The sequence below is a fragment of the Maylandia zebra genome, linkage group LG12 (assembly GCF_041146795.1).
Source record: "Maylandia zebra isolate NMK-2024a linkage group LG12, Mzebra_GT3a, whole genome shotgun sequence".
Classification (NCBI taxonomy): Eukaryota; Metazoa; Chordata; class Actinopteri; order Cichliformes; family Cichlidae; genus Maylandia; species Maylandia zebra.
This window is the reverse complement of record NC_135178.1, coordinates 20049747-20065648: the sequence shown is the minus strand read 5'-3', so window position 1 is coordinate 20065648 and position 15902 is coordinate 20049747. Positions and strand designations below refer to the sequence as shown.

At 39.7% G+C, this 15902-nt stretch overlaps 1 protein-coding gene across 2 annotated transcripts; it reads right to left on the bottom strand.

Moving 5' to 3' along the window:
- Positions 1 to 14060, bottom strand: tbx5b (T-box transcription factor 5b). 2 transcript variants are annotated; one of them, XM_076890823.1, is made up of 9 exons: positions 13969 to 14060; positions 11359 to 11505; positions 10989 to 11083; positions 10574 to 10693; positions 8904 to 9051; positions 7363 to 7515; positions 5121 to 5212; positions 3939 to 4192; positions 1 to 2305 (listed from the first exon to the last, which is right to left on the bottom strand). In XM_076890823.1, the coding sequence occupies exons 2-9, from the start codon at positions 11497 to 11499 to the stop codon at positions 1719 to 1721; spliced, it is 1590 nt and encodes a 529-aa protein (XP_076746938.1). In that variant the 5' UTR covers positions 11500 to 11505; positions 13969 to 14060; the 3' UTR covers positions 1 to 1718. The 2 variants fall into 2 exon arrangements, with proteins under 2 accessions (XP_076746938.1, XP_024660268.1); XM_024804500.2 differs by lacking the exon at positions 13969 to 14060 and adding an exon at positions 12194 to 12592.
- Positions 14061 to 15902: the final 1842 nt, after the last annotated feature.

Sequence of the window (15902 nt, the reverse complement as noted above, 5' to 3'; positions counted from 1 at the left end):
GACTTTCTCTCTAAAATTTATTCAATTTCTGTTTATAAATCCCTGTTTTTGTAATTTCATAGAACAGAAAAGTTTGTTTATCACAAATATTTATCACCACTTGAAGATGGAGGGCAAAACTGGAAACAAACCCTCAAAGAGAAACAATGATCTCCGAACAATACCATCTTATTTCACAAACAACAAATTATTCTTTACAAATCTAGAGTAATAAATACTATTGGCAGGAACAGGGCTAAAAAAAACAAACTAAAAAGAACAATCAATTCTTATTTCAACGTCACGCACACACCTTCTCACACACACACAAATCGAATAGATATCAAGGAATGATGAGGATCTTCTCTCTGGATGAATAATTTGTAATGTTAGAGCACCATATCACAAGTTACTGCATGTTAAAACACCTGGGCAGAGATATAAAAAAACAGACTGTTAACACATAAACCAGAGGCCTGTATCTATTCTTCACAAAAAGAGCCACACTTCTTGTTTGTTTCTTTTGTTTGCTTGTTTTTCACATTTAGCTACAAGGATGAAAGTGTCCCAAGGACTGCAGGGAAATGTGCGTACCTAACCAAATCTAGCAAGCAATGAAGTAAGGCTGTATGTATCACAGGAACTAATTCAGATTTAAAATGAAAAGACAACAGGAGTTGGTGTATCAACATTTACAGCTCTGTGTTTCTTTGTGATTGCTGAGCAATCCCCACGTGTCAAGGATCACCACTGGACTCATGAATAATTCACAAACAAACAAAAATGGGCCCAACGCACGCACGCATAACACGCGCTGCACTCCTGATCTGACTGGTCAGCTAAGGATAAAAGAAAGCCACGCGCTCATTGGCGTGTTCCGAGTGAGCAGAGCAAGCTGATTGGTCAGGCTAGGGTGACTGAGAGGACAGCGGTGACAGCTGTGTGACGCTGAGTTGTGCATTTACCCAGAATGCAGTGGAAACAGTGTTTACAGGTCTTTGGGCCTGTAGCGCGGTCTAAACAAACTGTTTATCTCGATGGTGCAGTGCCTGCAGCTACCACTGCCTGTCTCGTTGGAAATGAACTCATAGCATTCTTGAGCTGAGCTGACATAGGCTTTACATATACACAGGCTCACGCGTGCACACACTCACTCGGACAACTCATGCCTTTTCTCCTTCACCGAGACTGAGCATAGAGTTGCGCTTTGAACACTAAAGAGGAAAAATATCTCCCTTAGGCTCTGCTGTGAGAACTCAGATTATTTTGGTCAGTAAATGTCACTGCCTGTCTGACAGTGGGTCACAATTTAAATCCTTCACAATACCAAAAAAAAAGTGGGAGTCACTGAGAGGAGAACAAGCCTAGTGCTCACAGCACAAACATTTGAATCACACCAGTCTTTGAGTTACGCAAAGACAACAAAACACAAACTTTGATTTTCACTTTGCAGTTAGAAGGAGCTTTTCTTTTGTGAACATCTGGAGCATCATTGTTGTCCAGGTCCTGTCCTCAACAATCTACTACTCCTTCCAGCAGAGGGGAGAAACATGACTAACAGATGAGACCGCTTCACACAGCACAAGATCACACTTTTCACAATTATATTACAAAATTAATATCATATTTAGTCCATATGTAGTGCAGCTTCTTTCAGAAGAGCGAAAAGAAGACTCTTTAAATTTGGGACTAGGAATCTCTGTCCACTCATCAGTCTTTAGATATATCCTCTGGTTTAGTTAGGAGGCTGCACTCCATTCTGGCACCCCACACCGGATGTGTGTGTGCGTCTCTAGTGTGTGGTAGAGAGGAGGAGACAGATTGGGCGTGTATCGGGGATATTCTCTGAGAGGAGAGCCGAGCTGCCTGCTGTGAATGTTTTGGGAGCTCTGAGATGGAGGTGCGGAGTTCTGTCTCTGGTAGGGATCGTTGGTGATGTGTTCTCCGAGTGGCGGAGAGGTCTGGTGGGCTATAGCGCTGAGTCGAGAGCCCTGAGGACTGGAGCTGTAGGGTGGATGAGGGGTGTAAGGCGGGTAGGGCTCCATTGGGGTCATGGCGGTCGGGATGGGGCAGGGGTATGACCAGGATGCACAGCTGAGTTCATCCATTCTGGACTCCGATCCAGCAAACATGCAGGCCTGACGCTGTCCCATGTCAGAGCTGTAAGGAGAGTCAGTGAGCCCCAGGGCTGGGTTGTTGGATAGACCGGGTGGAGGAGGGGGATAGGAGGAGGGGTGATAGTACGATTCCCCTTCACTTGGTGAACTACCAATGAAGGGTTTCTTGTATGAAAGCTGGTGGTTTTCCGAGGAGCAGTTTTCCTCCACTACAGAAAGACAGAGAAAAAAAATGCTGGTTTTCCATTTGAAGTTGAATGAGAGCTGCGAGAGTTCCAGCTTTCAATTTATAACTTCCCATTTACTGCAGTTTAAGTAGCTGAGACACAAAAAAATGTACACATGAAGTTTCAAATTTCAAAGTAGGCCTGTCTATAACTCTTTTCAATACTTTCAAATTTTGGCAATGCTGTTTGTAGAAAAAAAACAACCCTTGAAATAAACATCAAAGCACCAGAACTGCACCCAGATCAATGGGGGATCTATGTAAAATGTTAAAGATAACAGAATGCCATCATTTTTGAATCGTTTAATCATTATATTTAATTACAAATAACACAATGCCAACATGTCAAATGCTGAAACTAAGAAATTTTATTTCATTCATTTTTTAATGCATGTTTTTGGATTTGATCCCATTTTAAGGCTGTAAGACTTGAAGTTTTTAGAAGTAAATATGAAGAGGGGTTCCCCGTTATGAATAAGACTTTAATTACAAAATAAGACTTCTGTTTCTTAATTAAGAAAAACTGCAAACAATTTAGCTAATTCATCATACACTGTACAAATAAAGGTAATAAAAGGTTCAGAGAAATCTCTGTAAATAAAAAACAAAGCCAAAGACCAATACTGAGCTTTGGTGCCCTAAAATAGACAACATTCTGCTGTAGAAAGGACTCCGTGGGCTCAGGAAGCCATCACCAGTGAACACATTTCACCACTAATGTCACAATTTTAAACTTTCCCATGAAAAAAAGAAGAACACTTACAGTTCATAGACATTTATACGCAGGCCCTCCATGATGTGACATGTGTAACATCTGTAAAGACTCCATTAATGCCGAACAATAAATACAAGTTATTGAGCAACATATGCTGCCATTCAGGGAAGTACTGGCTTATTTCAGCAGTACAATAGCAAACAATGTCAAATGTTGCCAAGTGCGAGTCAGCTGGTAAACTGGCCTGCGTCCAGACCAGACCTATCACCTACTCCAAGACTTTGGTGCATTATGGAATAGAAAATACAACAATGCAGGGCAGTATAACATAATAAACATGTCTTTTCTGAAACAAGTGGTTGCCATCACTTGCCAATGAGCACATGTTTTTTCAAAATCCCTCGAGGTTTTGCAGTTTCAACATTTTTCAATTAAATATATATAATAATAATAATAATAATAATAATAATAATAATAATAATAATATAATAACAACAACAACAACAACAACAACAACAACAATAATAATAATAATAATAATAATATAACAGTCCTTGTCAAGCAGAGTGTAGAATAATAGTTAAATATAAACTTCACTACATCACCCACTGGTAGATGAACGTCTTTGTTGTTGGTTAGTTAAATGTACTAATTTACTAACTAATTACTAATTAGTTAGTAATTATCTATCTATTTATCTATATAAATATGTATATATATACATAGATATATTCTCATGAATTCTTTTGAAAACAAGCTGGAAACTGGAAGGATGATGGTGCATCCTTGAATGCTCATTCAAAAAGACAAAACTTTATATTAAATAAAACTCTGTATTCCATTTGTCTTTATCGTTATATGATTTACTTAAACCTGGTGTGAACACACGATTTCCTCTTACCTTTTCTCTTGGTGCAGTGGTACACCTGCTGCTGTTGGCCAGACTGCAGGTGTGGATGAGGCAGGGTGTAGTGCGTGGGTGGAGCACTCAGTAGCTCCTGAGGGCTGCTACCATTCAAGCCGTTCTCACAGCTATAAGGAGACCCAACAGCCTCGGGGGAGCCCCGCAAACCGCGACCCTCCCCACTGAAGGGACTCCCAGAAGAACAGGCTCTCTGACGGACAGTACTACGAGGGACCACTGGGTAATCCTTGCTGTAACAGAGAGGAAAACAAGATTACAGCATGGGGTAACAGTTTATCTCAGATGTTGTAACAAGCACAGGAAAGCAGCACAAGCCTTCTGTTCTAGAATGTGCAAATCTGTGCATGTATTATTATATTCTTATTATTAAATTCTGCTTGGTTGAATTCTTGAATTCTTGTTTTTTTTCCCCCTTTTCCTTCAAGTCTATTTAGATATTCTCCATCCTTTCAGCTCTGATTTCTTTCTGTGCACACTGCCCTCTTGGTGAACTCAGTGATGTGCAGGAGACAGCGGGCCACATTGCCCTGACTCCCACTGAGACAGTAACACACACACACACACAGTGCTGTTGTGAGATAATTCAACGTTCTAAAAATAAACATTCATCCCTGTCACTTCACATAGAATCTCCTCTCCTCTCCAATAAAGCAGTGGTTCTGCATTTAATGCTGCTCTCCCACCCTCTGTCTCCCCCCTTGTCTTTCCTCAACCTCCCTTCAGTGACAGCCAATCCCATTGGCTTCCAAAAACCTCTAAACTGCCTGCCACAACACCACTCAAATGGAGATTAGTTCAGCACGCAACCCGACACAATATAGGCCTGTCAGCTGATCAGTGGTGACAGCCTAAATAGACCAGCAGCAACATGATATCATGGACTTATCAATGCAGCAAAGGAAATGATGCTGGGTGTGCATTTGTGTTTGTGCTGCATGTTCAGGGTGGGTTTTCAGGCTAAGATCAACCTTCAGGTGACAATGGCTGACATCTCTTTATACCACTTGGCTCCACTCACAGACACACTTGTGTCTTAGACCATATGTACCCCATCATAACAACCTCCCCCTCCCAGCTGACGGAGGTCGAGAAAGAAGAATAGCAATTGTGTCTTATAAAAGCTCACAAGCACACACACATCAACGAAGCTGTACTCACCCTTGTAACTTTGCCATGCGATGCAGCTCATTGTCGTCGCTGCCTCTGAATCCCTTAGCAAAAGGATTATTCTCTATCTTCAGCTGTGTAATCTGAGGACAAAGCAGAGCAATATTTTACTTGCACAGGTCTGCAGGCCCAAAGGCATGCTCTGTTTTTTATTTTTTATTTTCCCATTGACTAAATCAATGGTTTACTATTATTCGGAGGACCTGCAAGTATTAAAAGGAGGACTGCTGGAGCTCTGCATGGCCAACATTCCTCAGCTGCTTACGTTTCTAACGGAGCGAACAGTGTTCTCGCCAGCTGACACAGAATAAACTGTTTACCCAAACAGTCGCCAGGTTTAAGGATTTCAGGCCAAAGCTTTTAGAGGTCCAAAGCTTCGAGCTTTGATGTTAAAGCTTCAAACTTCTCCCAGTGATGTCATGGAGGTAAATCTTTGCGGTTTTTGAGGGATTTCATTTGGTCAAAGTCCAAGACCATCACACAAGAGGCGAGCCGGCTGAAGATCTGACACGAGCTCAGGTCCAAACAAACTTTGAAGTGCTGAAAATACTGATAACCCACTCCAAACTGCTGGCTAAAGAGCTCTGATTTCTATTTAGCACCACATTAGTGTCTTACATATTACTTATTTATACTGCTTGTGTTAACTATAGCTACCATGTAACTATAAAGCTTTTTAGTAATAATATGTTTCACCAAAAGAATTGAAAAAATTAATACAATCTCTAATAACAATAATAATAATAATAATAATAATAATAATAATAAGGAAGAAGAAGAAGAAGAAGAAGAAGAGCTGTAATAATTCTTCTGGACATTTTTATCACTGTAATATATCATATTATTATTATTATTGTAGCACTGTAAGTGTAAAAGTGTAAGTGTAAAAGTCATACAAATACAGTCTTACTCTTACTATATATATATATATTTGAGAAATATATTTATTTATATATGAACTTATACATAGACTTTGTGATAAAATGTATTGTAAGCAAGAAGTATATTGTACTTATAATTACATACTTGTATTAAATATAATAATTTAACAATTATTACCATTTTATTATTATGAAGTACATGTATTACCTATAGTATTTTATGCAAACTTGACACTATAATGATAATAATTATAGCTAAAGTTGAAATACATTGCAGTATATCTATGTACAGAAAACAATGCAATGCAAATTGGTTATAAGCTCAAAATGCCTTCTGATGGATTAAATCAGTATTATTGGGGTTTTTTTAACCTCAACTTTAATTCTATAATAAATAAAATGAAGAATGCCACATTAAAGCTACAAAGATTTTTGCTTCTATTTTGTCTACCAAAACATTTTGCTTACAATTTATAATTTCTAAAAGAAAATCAAAAGACAAACTATAGAAATATAAATTGTGATAGAAAACTTTCTTAGTTGTAACTATTTAAGTTACAGTTATTTGTTATGAAAATTAGACGTGATGAAAATGAAGCCATCGCATGTGAACGTATTCAGCAACGAGGCTCAAAGCTACAGCAATCTGTGTTTCTAATAGATGCCGAGGAAACTAGCTCAGCTCAGATTAAAGGAAAGAAACAGGTCATTAGAGGCTGACACTCACACGAGCTCGAGCACATATACAAACGCACACACACACACACAGAAAGGGAGAAACTTAATGTTTACATGTTTACAAATACTAAGCTATGACGCATAAACAAAGAGCATGCTAATTGGCTTTTTGGATACAAAATAAAGACAGTAATACAAACAGTGTGTGTGTGTGTGTGTGTGTGTGTGTGTGTGTGTGTGTGTGTGTGTGTGTGTGTGTGTGTGTGTGTGTGTGAGAGCCGTTGTATGTGTGAGAAAGAAATTTGACTATAACTACTGACCAAAAGGCCAAACAATATGCATGCATCTGTCATTGATGTGACAGTAGAGCAGCTCTTACGTGCAAATATTAGACTATGAAATCCATTTCCATTATTGTTTGAATAACTGTAACATACTGTAGCTCAGCCAGTGAAATCACTCTACACTTTATATTCACATCAACAATTGTTAAACTGTATAAGCATCATTAAAGGGTCCTTATACCATTATAAGGACTTCTAATGCATCTGTGTTACTTAGAGTACCCCTACTGTATTCATATACATTGTGAAACTTCCAGTACTTGCTACAGCATTTGCAGTTGGCTCCCTATGTTTAACAGTGCTTCGTAGTGTGCTCTGCATTAGGCTTACCTTGTGGTTCTGATAGGATGTCACAGCGATGAAGGCAGTCTCGGGGAAGATGTGAGTGCAGAAAGCTGTGTTTTTGGAACCAAAGCCATTGTTCTCATCTGCCTTGACAATATGGAGACGAGGCTGGTATTTGTGCATAGAGTTGAGTATTATCTACATGGGGGAGATATTATGTAGGTGAGACTGACAGGCCTGTCATGATTCCAAAAAATCACTAGCAGATGCTTGGATCTAGACTTTAGAATCCAGGTGGCGATTAATCCCATGTAAAGGTACTTTGATTTCCAGAATCCTTGGCTGACATAAATGTTTAAAACAGAGATTACCTGTGAGTAGGATCAAAGTGAATGTCAGCAGTAAAAACAATAAAGGATCTTTGTTTATACAGTTACAACCCGAGACTAATTTTCTCACAGTAATGTGAACCCTGCAAGTGTTTTGGGGGTTTTTTCATCTGCATTGGTTAGAAAAATCTCAAAAATTATTCATGAAGGTCATGTTGTCCTATAAAGTAAAGAAAAAAGGAAATAAATATACATAAAAGAAACTCCATTTTAAATCAACATATTCATCTTTGTTTATTAATCTTGTATGACATTTAAAGCCTTTTGAATAAATTGTACGCACCCGAGCAACCATCATTTTTTAAATAATGCAGAATTTAAAAAATGTGTTCAGCACTCACTGATCATCAACAAACTATTTCCGCATATGTCTAATTAGACTTTCTGATTCATTCCCGTTTGATATTGTTAAAGACTTTAAGCTTTAGTTTGGACATACTGCTAACTTTAAACTATTAAAAACTAAACTATTGCGCACGGTCTAAACTATTTCCCACGACACTGACAACTCCACAAGTGGATCTAGGCCGGATGGCGGCCCTCTCTGCGCGCGTTTGGGCGAGACCACGTTTGTTTACGCAGGGGGCTCTCGGTTTAACTGCAAAGTTGCAGATTATCTCTAAATTAACAAGTATAAAAATATTACAGTTGTGTCCTTTCTTTCATCTTTTTCCATTTTTTCTGCGTGCGCATGCACTGGCACCAAGAGGCGCGCGCAGAACGATAGCCTATCATCTGCTCTCACGCGCCTGTAACCGTATGTGTCTCATCTCAAGTGTGCAGTGTGAGCTGTGCGGCTCTCGCGGTGATTTGTGTTGTGTTGTGATGTCGCGTGAGTTATACCCCGAGGAGTGAGCTTCACGGGCTCCTCGGGTTTTGCCTGCCTGCTGACCGAGACCGTGTTGGCTGACCGGACCTGTGCTGTACTTTGTATAGTCATTTTTCTTACACTGAAAACACCTCTCAGGTCTAATTATTTAAAATGCGTATAAAAGCTATTTAGTTTGGCCCGCAGGCCACCTTCATTAGGACAGCTGATGGTTTGTATGCTTATTATGAGTAAAAATAATGGAACTAAATTCAAAGGGCAAACTTTTTTTTATTGTATCAAACAGAGCGTGTGTTCTTGTTCTGTCTGTGACAGACATAGAAACAAAGCAAACAAGCAAAAAAATACTGTTAAGCAGACAGACTCACGTGTCCAAAGGGGTCCAGGTGGTTGTTGGTGAGTTTGAGTTTCTGGAAAGAGACAAGCTGGCGGCTCCAGTGCGCCCCTGTGGCGGGAGAGTCCGGATGGACGTAGAGCCTACCGGGCATCGCGGGCTCTGCCTTCCCCGTCATCGACCTTTATGACCAAAGAAACGCGGTGGATCGGAAAATGCTCTGACACTGACACACACACACACACGATCACAGTGGTTTTCGTGGTGTAGCAGGCCAGCGCTGCCGCCGGCTGCAGAAGGCCTGGTTGGTTCTTTAATTAGACAAACTATGTTTTGCTGGAGCTTACGCAGACACCCACATCTGGACCTTAACTCGGTTAACCCAAATGAACCGTTTCCTCCTAAACTGCCCTAGCGCGTATCCCGTTTTTGTCTATTTCCAGGCAAAAGTCTGAAATCGTTAACATAACCTGTATTTTTTAATAATTAAGAAAAATAACAATAAAGGTCTACCATCTTTATTATTCATTATTTTCCTAATTTCCTTATAGTCACCGAGAAACAGACAGAGAAAACATCTGCACATTTTATAATGTGTTACACTTGTACAGGTGAGTTTTTCCCCCACATACTTTGGATACTTTGCACAGCATAAACGAGTCGATATGTATTTTCCCAAACAACTATTGCGCATGTGCGTGGAAACTAGCAATAGTGCCATGGACATTCAGCTCCTAAAGTATTAAGAATTGATTCCGCGGTGTCAGAAGTGATTTAGGCTTCTGTTTAGCCTGGGAGTCTGTGATGTGTGAACTTTTCATCATTTGTGGAAAGTATTGTCCATTCTCCTACACCGGAAGGCAAAAATATTACTACAAACTCCCAGGACAAGGTGAAACAAAGCCCTACGGACCAGCACCGACTTACAGGCTACCGTGTAAACACCGAGCTCTTCCAGCAACTTTACTCTCTGAGCTGGGAATTTGTGTCAGGTAAGGCACAGACCCCTTGTGTCTTTGTAATAACCAAATGATGCTTTGAAGGGGCAGATATCTCGCTGCAGAGTCAGTTGTTCGTCGGATTTCCCTTCAGCAGCACACACACACACACACACACACACACACACACACACACACACACACACACACACACACACACACACACAAACAGCTGAATTGGATATTTTAATCCGGTCTGCGCCGTCTGTCCGCCCCGTGAACCCGTCATATTCTGATTTAACCGGCGGGCAGAAACGGGGGGGAAACACGGGGAACTAGGCCATCCCAGTCTGCAAGAAGGACCCGACCTTTACAGAGTGCACAAGCGTGGGTGGAGTGGAGGGTATAAACCCACAACAACAAGGTTTACCCAGAGTTAAGTTCAGAGGTTTCTTGATATAAGGTTCATAAGCAAAGAGGGGGAAGGAGATGGCGGAATCAGATCTGGAAATGGAAATTTTGATTTATTTATTTATTTTCGGAAAGCTATTATTATATTTATTCATTTATTTTAAATAGCTGCATATTTGTTATCATCCTCTTTCTGTTTTACCATACACTTAAAACATTTATATATTCAGATATGTTTTTGGTGGGGAAGCTGACCTATACCCCGAACACACTGCCATACTACTTTCACTACCCGAACATGACTTTGAATGTCCTGTAAGTGTGTATACCGTGTTTTAGACATGTTCCTACGAACCATTTGTTGTCTGCGAATTTGTAGCGATGGTCATCTCCGGGAATGATGTCCATCAGGAGAATGTACTTGGTTTTCGGGTTGAGTCCTGTGACCTTCACTTTATAACTGGGGAACATCCTCCTTCAGGGAGCACATCCAGAAAAAACAAATAAAAACAGCGACATATATGATTAAATATTGATTTATTTTTTTAAATGAATAAAATAAAAAATAAAATGATTCCTTTAGGGATTTGGTTTCCTTTAGAAAATTTCCCTGCTGAGGCCCGGTGGCACCCGTGTACTGTATTTTGTCCCTTTAGGTTTATGTTTTGATCAAAAGTGTGACATTAAAAATAATTTGCATTGTTTTCAAGCGGTACAACACGAACCACCAATAAAAATTACTTTGTGTTAAAGTCATTCGACAGTTTTACCTTCCAGCCTTGGTGATGATCATTTCCGTTCCTACTTCATCAAACTTGGTCCAAAGTTCCCTATCATGAAGGAAAACTTTGATTCCCTCCATCCCCTGTACAAAAATATAATGAGTGCACGAGTTAAAGTTTAAACTCTAGTTATATTTAAATAGTTATTTAGTAATTAATAGGCATTATAAGCCAAATCCGTGGCAAATTAAACCAACAGCAATGACAAAGTTTTGTTTACTTTTTTCTTTTATTTCTATGAAAAAAATATGACTGGACGAGCAGCTATTATTTGTTTGGTAAAAAAAAAACAACAACACTGAATTAATTTTTTAAAGTAAATTTAAATTAAAACCCAGAGTAAGCTACAGGTTGGTACCTGCTGACTGGACGCGCTCTGCGGTGAAGCTGGTGAGTTCAGGGTGAAGCTGGGATTTTCCTGTTTGGTCTCTTTTGGGGAATCCATACAGTCCGAGTCAGGGGGCTCTGCAAGGCCGTACTGGTCCCCTCCGTTTGCCATGTCCCACTGATGCACACACACACACACACACACACACACACACACACACACACACACACACACCAGACATTTGCCCATTTTACTGGTTTATTTGATCAAATTCTATGCGCTGTTTGACACTCTGGATGCCAATTGGGTAACCTCAAAGTCAGCACCTATACGAATAATATTTCTAAATAATAATAAATTATATATGGGGGCAAAACGGTCTTTTGTTAGAGGGAGCGCAAAGAGGCCACAATTTGAGTTTGTGGTGAAAACCCCCCATAAAGAACTCCTGGCTTTGTTGCCCTAAAAAGACCAATCACTCATAATAGATTACAATAGCTCACATAGAGTTACAATAGACTAACTCATCCAATCATCTAATTACAGATTTACACTTGAAATGAGATTAAATGTGCAGCTTGATCTTGAGCATTGTTTTCGAAGAAGGCTCAGATTCACTACCAGTTTTATGAGATCTAAACATCACAGCTACCAAACTGGACTGCACTTACAGATGCCGTAATAAAAGCACTAAGTTCATGGTTTACAGTACATGATATCTGAAGCTTTACATTCCAGTGTTAACAGTGCACAGAACTGTACAGCTACCACAATCACAGCCTGCAGTTTTGAAAGTGCACATCAAATATAACCACAGTGTATGTCTGGCATGTTTATTTTGTGTGCTCTCTCTGAGGGCCTTTACCTCAAATGCACTGCCCTGCTCCCCCTGCAGAAAACACTCTCATCCTCTTCCTGCGCTCTCTGCAGGCTGTAGAGCGAGTATACGTATATATTTTTTTAATTAAAAATATATATATAAATTTTTAAATATTTCCAAGGTGGTTCTTAAAAAATCCACGTCTCCTCTGCAGCTTTGTCATATTGTAGTTTTTTGTTTTGGTCTATTTTTTTTCTTCTTCGTTTCGCTGTCCGTCTCCCTGCGCGCACACGGAGAGGCGCGTCCGCCTCGCTGCTTCCCGTCCACAGCTGTGGTGAAGTCTGAGATCTGCTCACAGCGCCTGTAATTCCTTCCTCATTTGTCTCGCTCACTCCCCATTGTCCTCGCGGACCCAGCGGTAGCCTTGATCTGAACCCAGCTCATCAGATCCTTCACAACAAATGGAGTCAAGTCCGCCTCACGTACTCTGCCCTCCCCCTTTTGCCATCCCCGCGTTCTCATAGGTCTGCATGGTGCATCGGTATCTGCAGCCCAAATCATGGCTGTGACACTGGCCAATCACGCGCGCAGAAACACACACACAGAGACCCAGACGCACGCACGCACCCCTCGATGGGGAATTATTTATTTATATACATTTACATGAAAATATATATTTATACATATTTTTTCTCACAGCGTCTATTTTCCCCACCGCATCAATCATGTATTTTACAGCCTTCTCACTTGGTGTTATGTCACACAGACTTCAAGTTGACAAAATGATCGCTGATTCATTTCCTACCTGAAAAAAAATCTGTATTATTCATGAAAATGTCCTGCTTGATCAGAAAAAATTGTTACTTCCTGTTTCAGGACAGAGGGGAGATATTTTACGCTCGAATTAAATAAACATTAGACTCGTGATGGGTGAGTGGAAGGAGACTGTCGGCAAAGCTAGAGTAAAATGAAAATAAGAGAGACGTGGTCTGATTTTTAGACAAATTTTCATTCGTGTGTGAGCATTCCCCTCACGCAAAAAGAAGACATATTAGCTGATAACTGCTGGCAGATTTATTTATGTACTAATAAGTTATTGATTCGTGTCTCTGCCGTATTGGTGATTAAAGCACAATTATATATATATATATATCTATATATATCTACATATATGTTAGGTTACTACATACCAAGAAAATGTGACGTGGATTTGGGTTGTTTCAAGATAAACCCCCAAATATAATCTCACACGAGGCTAGATACAGAGATCTTTTTTATAGGAGATTATTCGGGCACGGAGGGGCCTATAGTAGCAACAGCATCGAGTTGACGCGAGCGCGCATCACTTTGACTGGATTACTGTAGATCTTGATAACCTGAGGCATCCAGAGTTGAAAGTTGAAGAGGTCACCGGGAGGTCAGCATTACACATTTCCACCATTCATCTTAACTGTAGTCTCTCCATTCATCTTTTTTGTATTAATTTAAGCATCAACCAGATTTTCAGATTAATAATTTAAGCAAAATATCCGAGATATTCACGACATAACCATCTTAGACATGATAGGTGGACAAGGTCTAAAATAGCTTACCAGAAAATACTAGAGCTTACATGTACTGACATACTGGCTTAGGACATAACACAGCAGTTATTCGATACGCTAAGATTACTACATCAAATTAATGTAAAAATGTTATCTCCTGCAGGCAATTCTTGCGCATAAATAGCGCTCTTTTACGCACGAGAAAGTCTCAGGTTTAATCGACCTGCACGTGACTATGTTTTGGTTCAAATACGCAGTCATAATTGCAGCTCTTACCGTTTTAAATTATCCAAATCCCAGGTGTAGACCTCTGCAGTTTGGTCCACAGCCTCTCCTGCATAACGCGACAAGCGGGTACTGCAGCGAGCGCGCTGCCACTGGGAGGGACAGGGTCCGTACCCTCTGTGTGTAATTGTGTGTGTGCTAGTGTGCGTTCATGTGTGTAAATGCAGGTCCATCAAGTTTCCGAGCTGCTCGGACACCACGCCAATAAGTCTAACAGTATATACGCTCAGACGCAAGCTACATCTGTGCGTTTTAAGCTGGCGCTGACGATTAGGTTACACGCAGCGTGGATTTTGATCTGATAAGTTATTCACTGTTTTCCCACTGATTGCCACGCTGATGTGAAGTTTAGAATGAAAAGCTTCCATAGGCCACATGTTATATATTTTTAGTACCAGCATAGTTTCTAAAGTCGTCTCTAAACAATCATTTTTGGGAGGTGGAAAATGAAAATTCAAGAGAAACTGCAGTAGATTATTTTGTTGATGTAGCCGAGCCTATACAGTCTGGGCAGATTAGCGTTTCCCTGCCAGAAAGATTGGCCTGAATAATGTTCGTCACATTTATTATGTTTGTTTACAGAAGGTTTTTTTATAGTCCACTGCTCAAAGATTTTGCTTTTCAGTGATAAGTCAAAACGTCAACTTAAATATTGTTACACAACAAAGACTCTTTTGCATTTCTTTAAAACTGTATTTGTGTGATGACACCGCTGAAACAACAGTTCTGCAGAAAGAAATAGGCTGGACAATTCCCACAATAAACTTTTTCGCAATTAACTTTGGTTTAATTACTCACCTCATTAGCTTTTTAATCTATCTGAAACAGCAAACCCACATACAAACATACAAGATTTAAATATATATATATATATATATATTTCAGAGGGCTTCCTACATAAAAGAAACATGTTATTAATGTATTTTGGTTTTCAGGCTATTGGAAGGTTGTTGCAATCCGTTTATTTATTTAGAAAATTACAAGTATTTTCTCTATTCCTCGAAACACAAGTTTTTTTTAAGTTTAAATATAGTTTCCCAGAAATATTTGCTAAAAGTCAATTAATTATTAATATGGGCCTGCAAGCTAAATCGAAACCTGCCGAATTGCCGCTTAAAATACACGCAGTTTGGCGCTTCTTTATAAGCGTTAAAACATGAAAATTTTATTTTAACCATTTTTCTATAGACGGCCTATAAATATTTGTGATAATAAAATACAAACCTTGGAGAAATATTTCGGATTAATAACCAAATAGTGACAAAACTACTAATTCTTTAAAAGAATCTTACTTAACAAAGAGCGTTAATTTATCATTTAAATTATGAGTTTGAAACTTGTCTTTAAGAACAAATGGTTTTTTTGTCTAACTATCCGATTGCTCTCAAAATGTAGGCACATTTCTTTGAAAATGAAACATTTACTATTGGAAACCACATTTTTACAGGGCACACACCTCAGTATTCAGTCAAGTTCATGTTTGACTGAATACTTTTGTGTACTTGCTATTTAAAACAGTCCCACGTCTAATATTTTAATCTTTAGTTTTAAGTGCTTAATCTCATTATTAAATCGGCTTCTTGGGGTATAACTCTTCATTTGGTATGATCCTGTAGCTGCTTGGTCCAGAAGAAGAAAAGCTAGAGGCAACAGTTTGAATAAATGAGGTGGTGGTGGTTGCTGGAAGGCTCATTATTGTCCCATCCTGGCTTCAGCTGACTGGATCCTCTGTTCTCTGTCTGGAGGAAGTGGTGAAGGGGTCCCAGACCTCCTGCACTCAGCAGGTCTGTCTCACACACCTCCAGCTCGGCTAGAACGAGTGTGTGTATGTGTGTGTGGCATTGGGGGGCAAGGTCAACCCATTTCTCTGCAAACAATCACATCACACAGGGCAAAATACATTCCAAACCCCCCCTGCCTCCAGT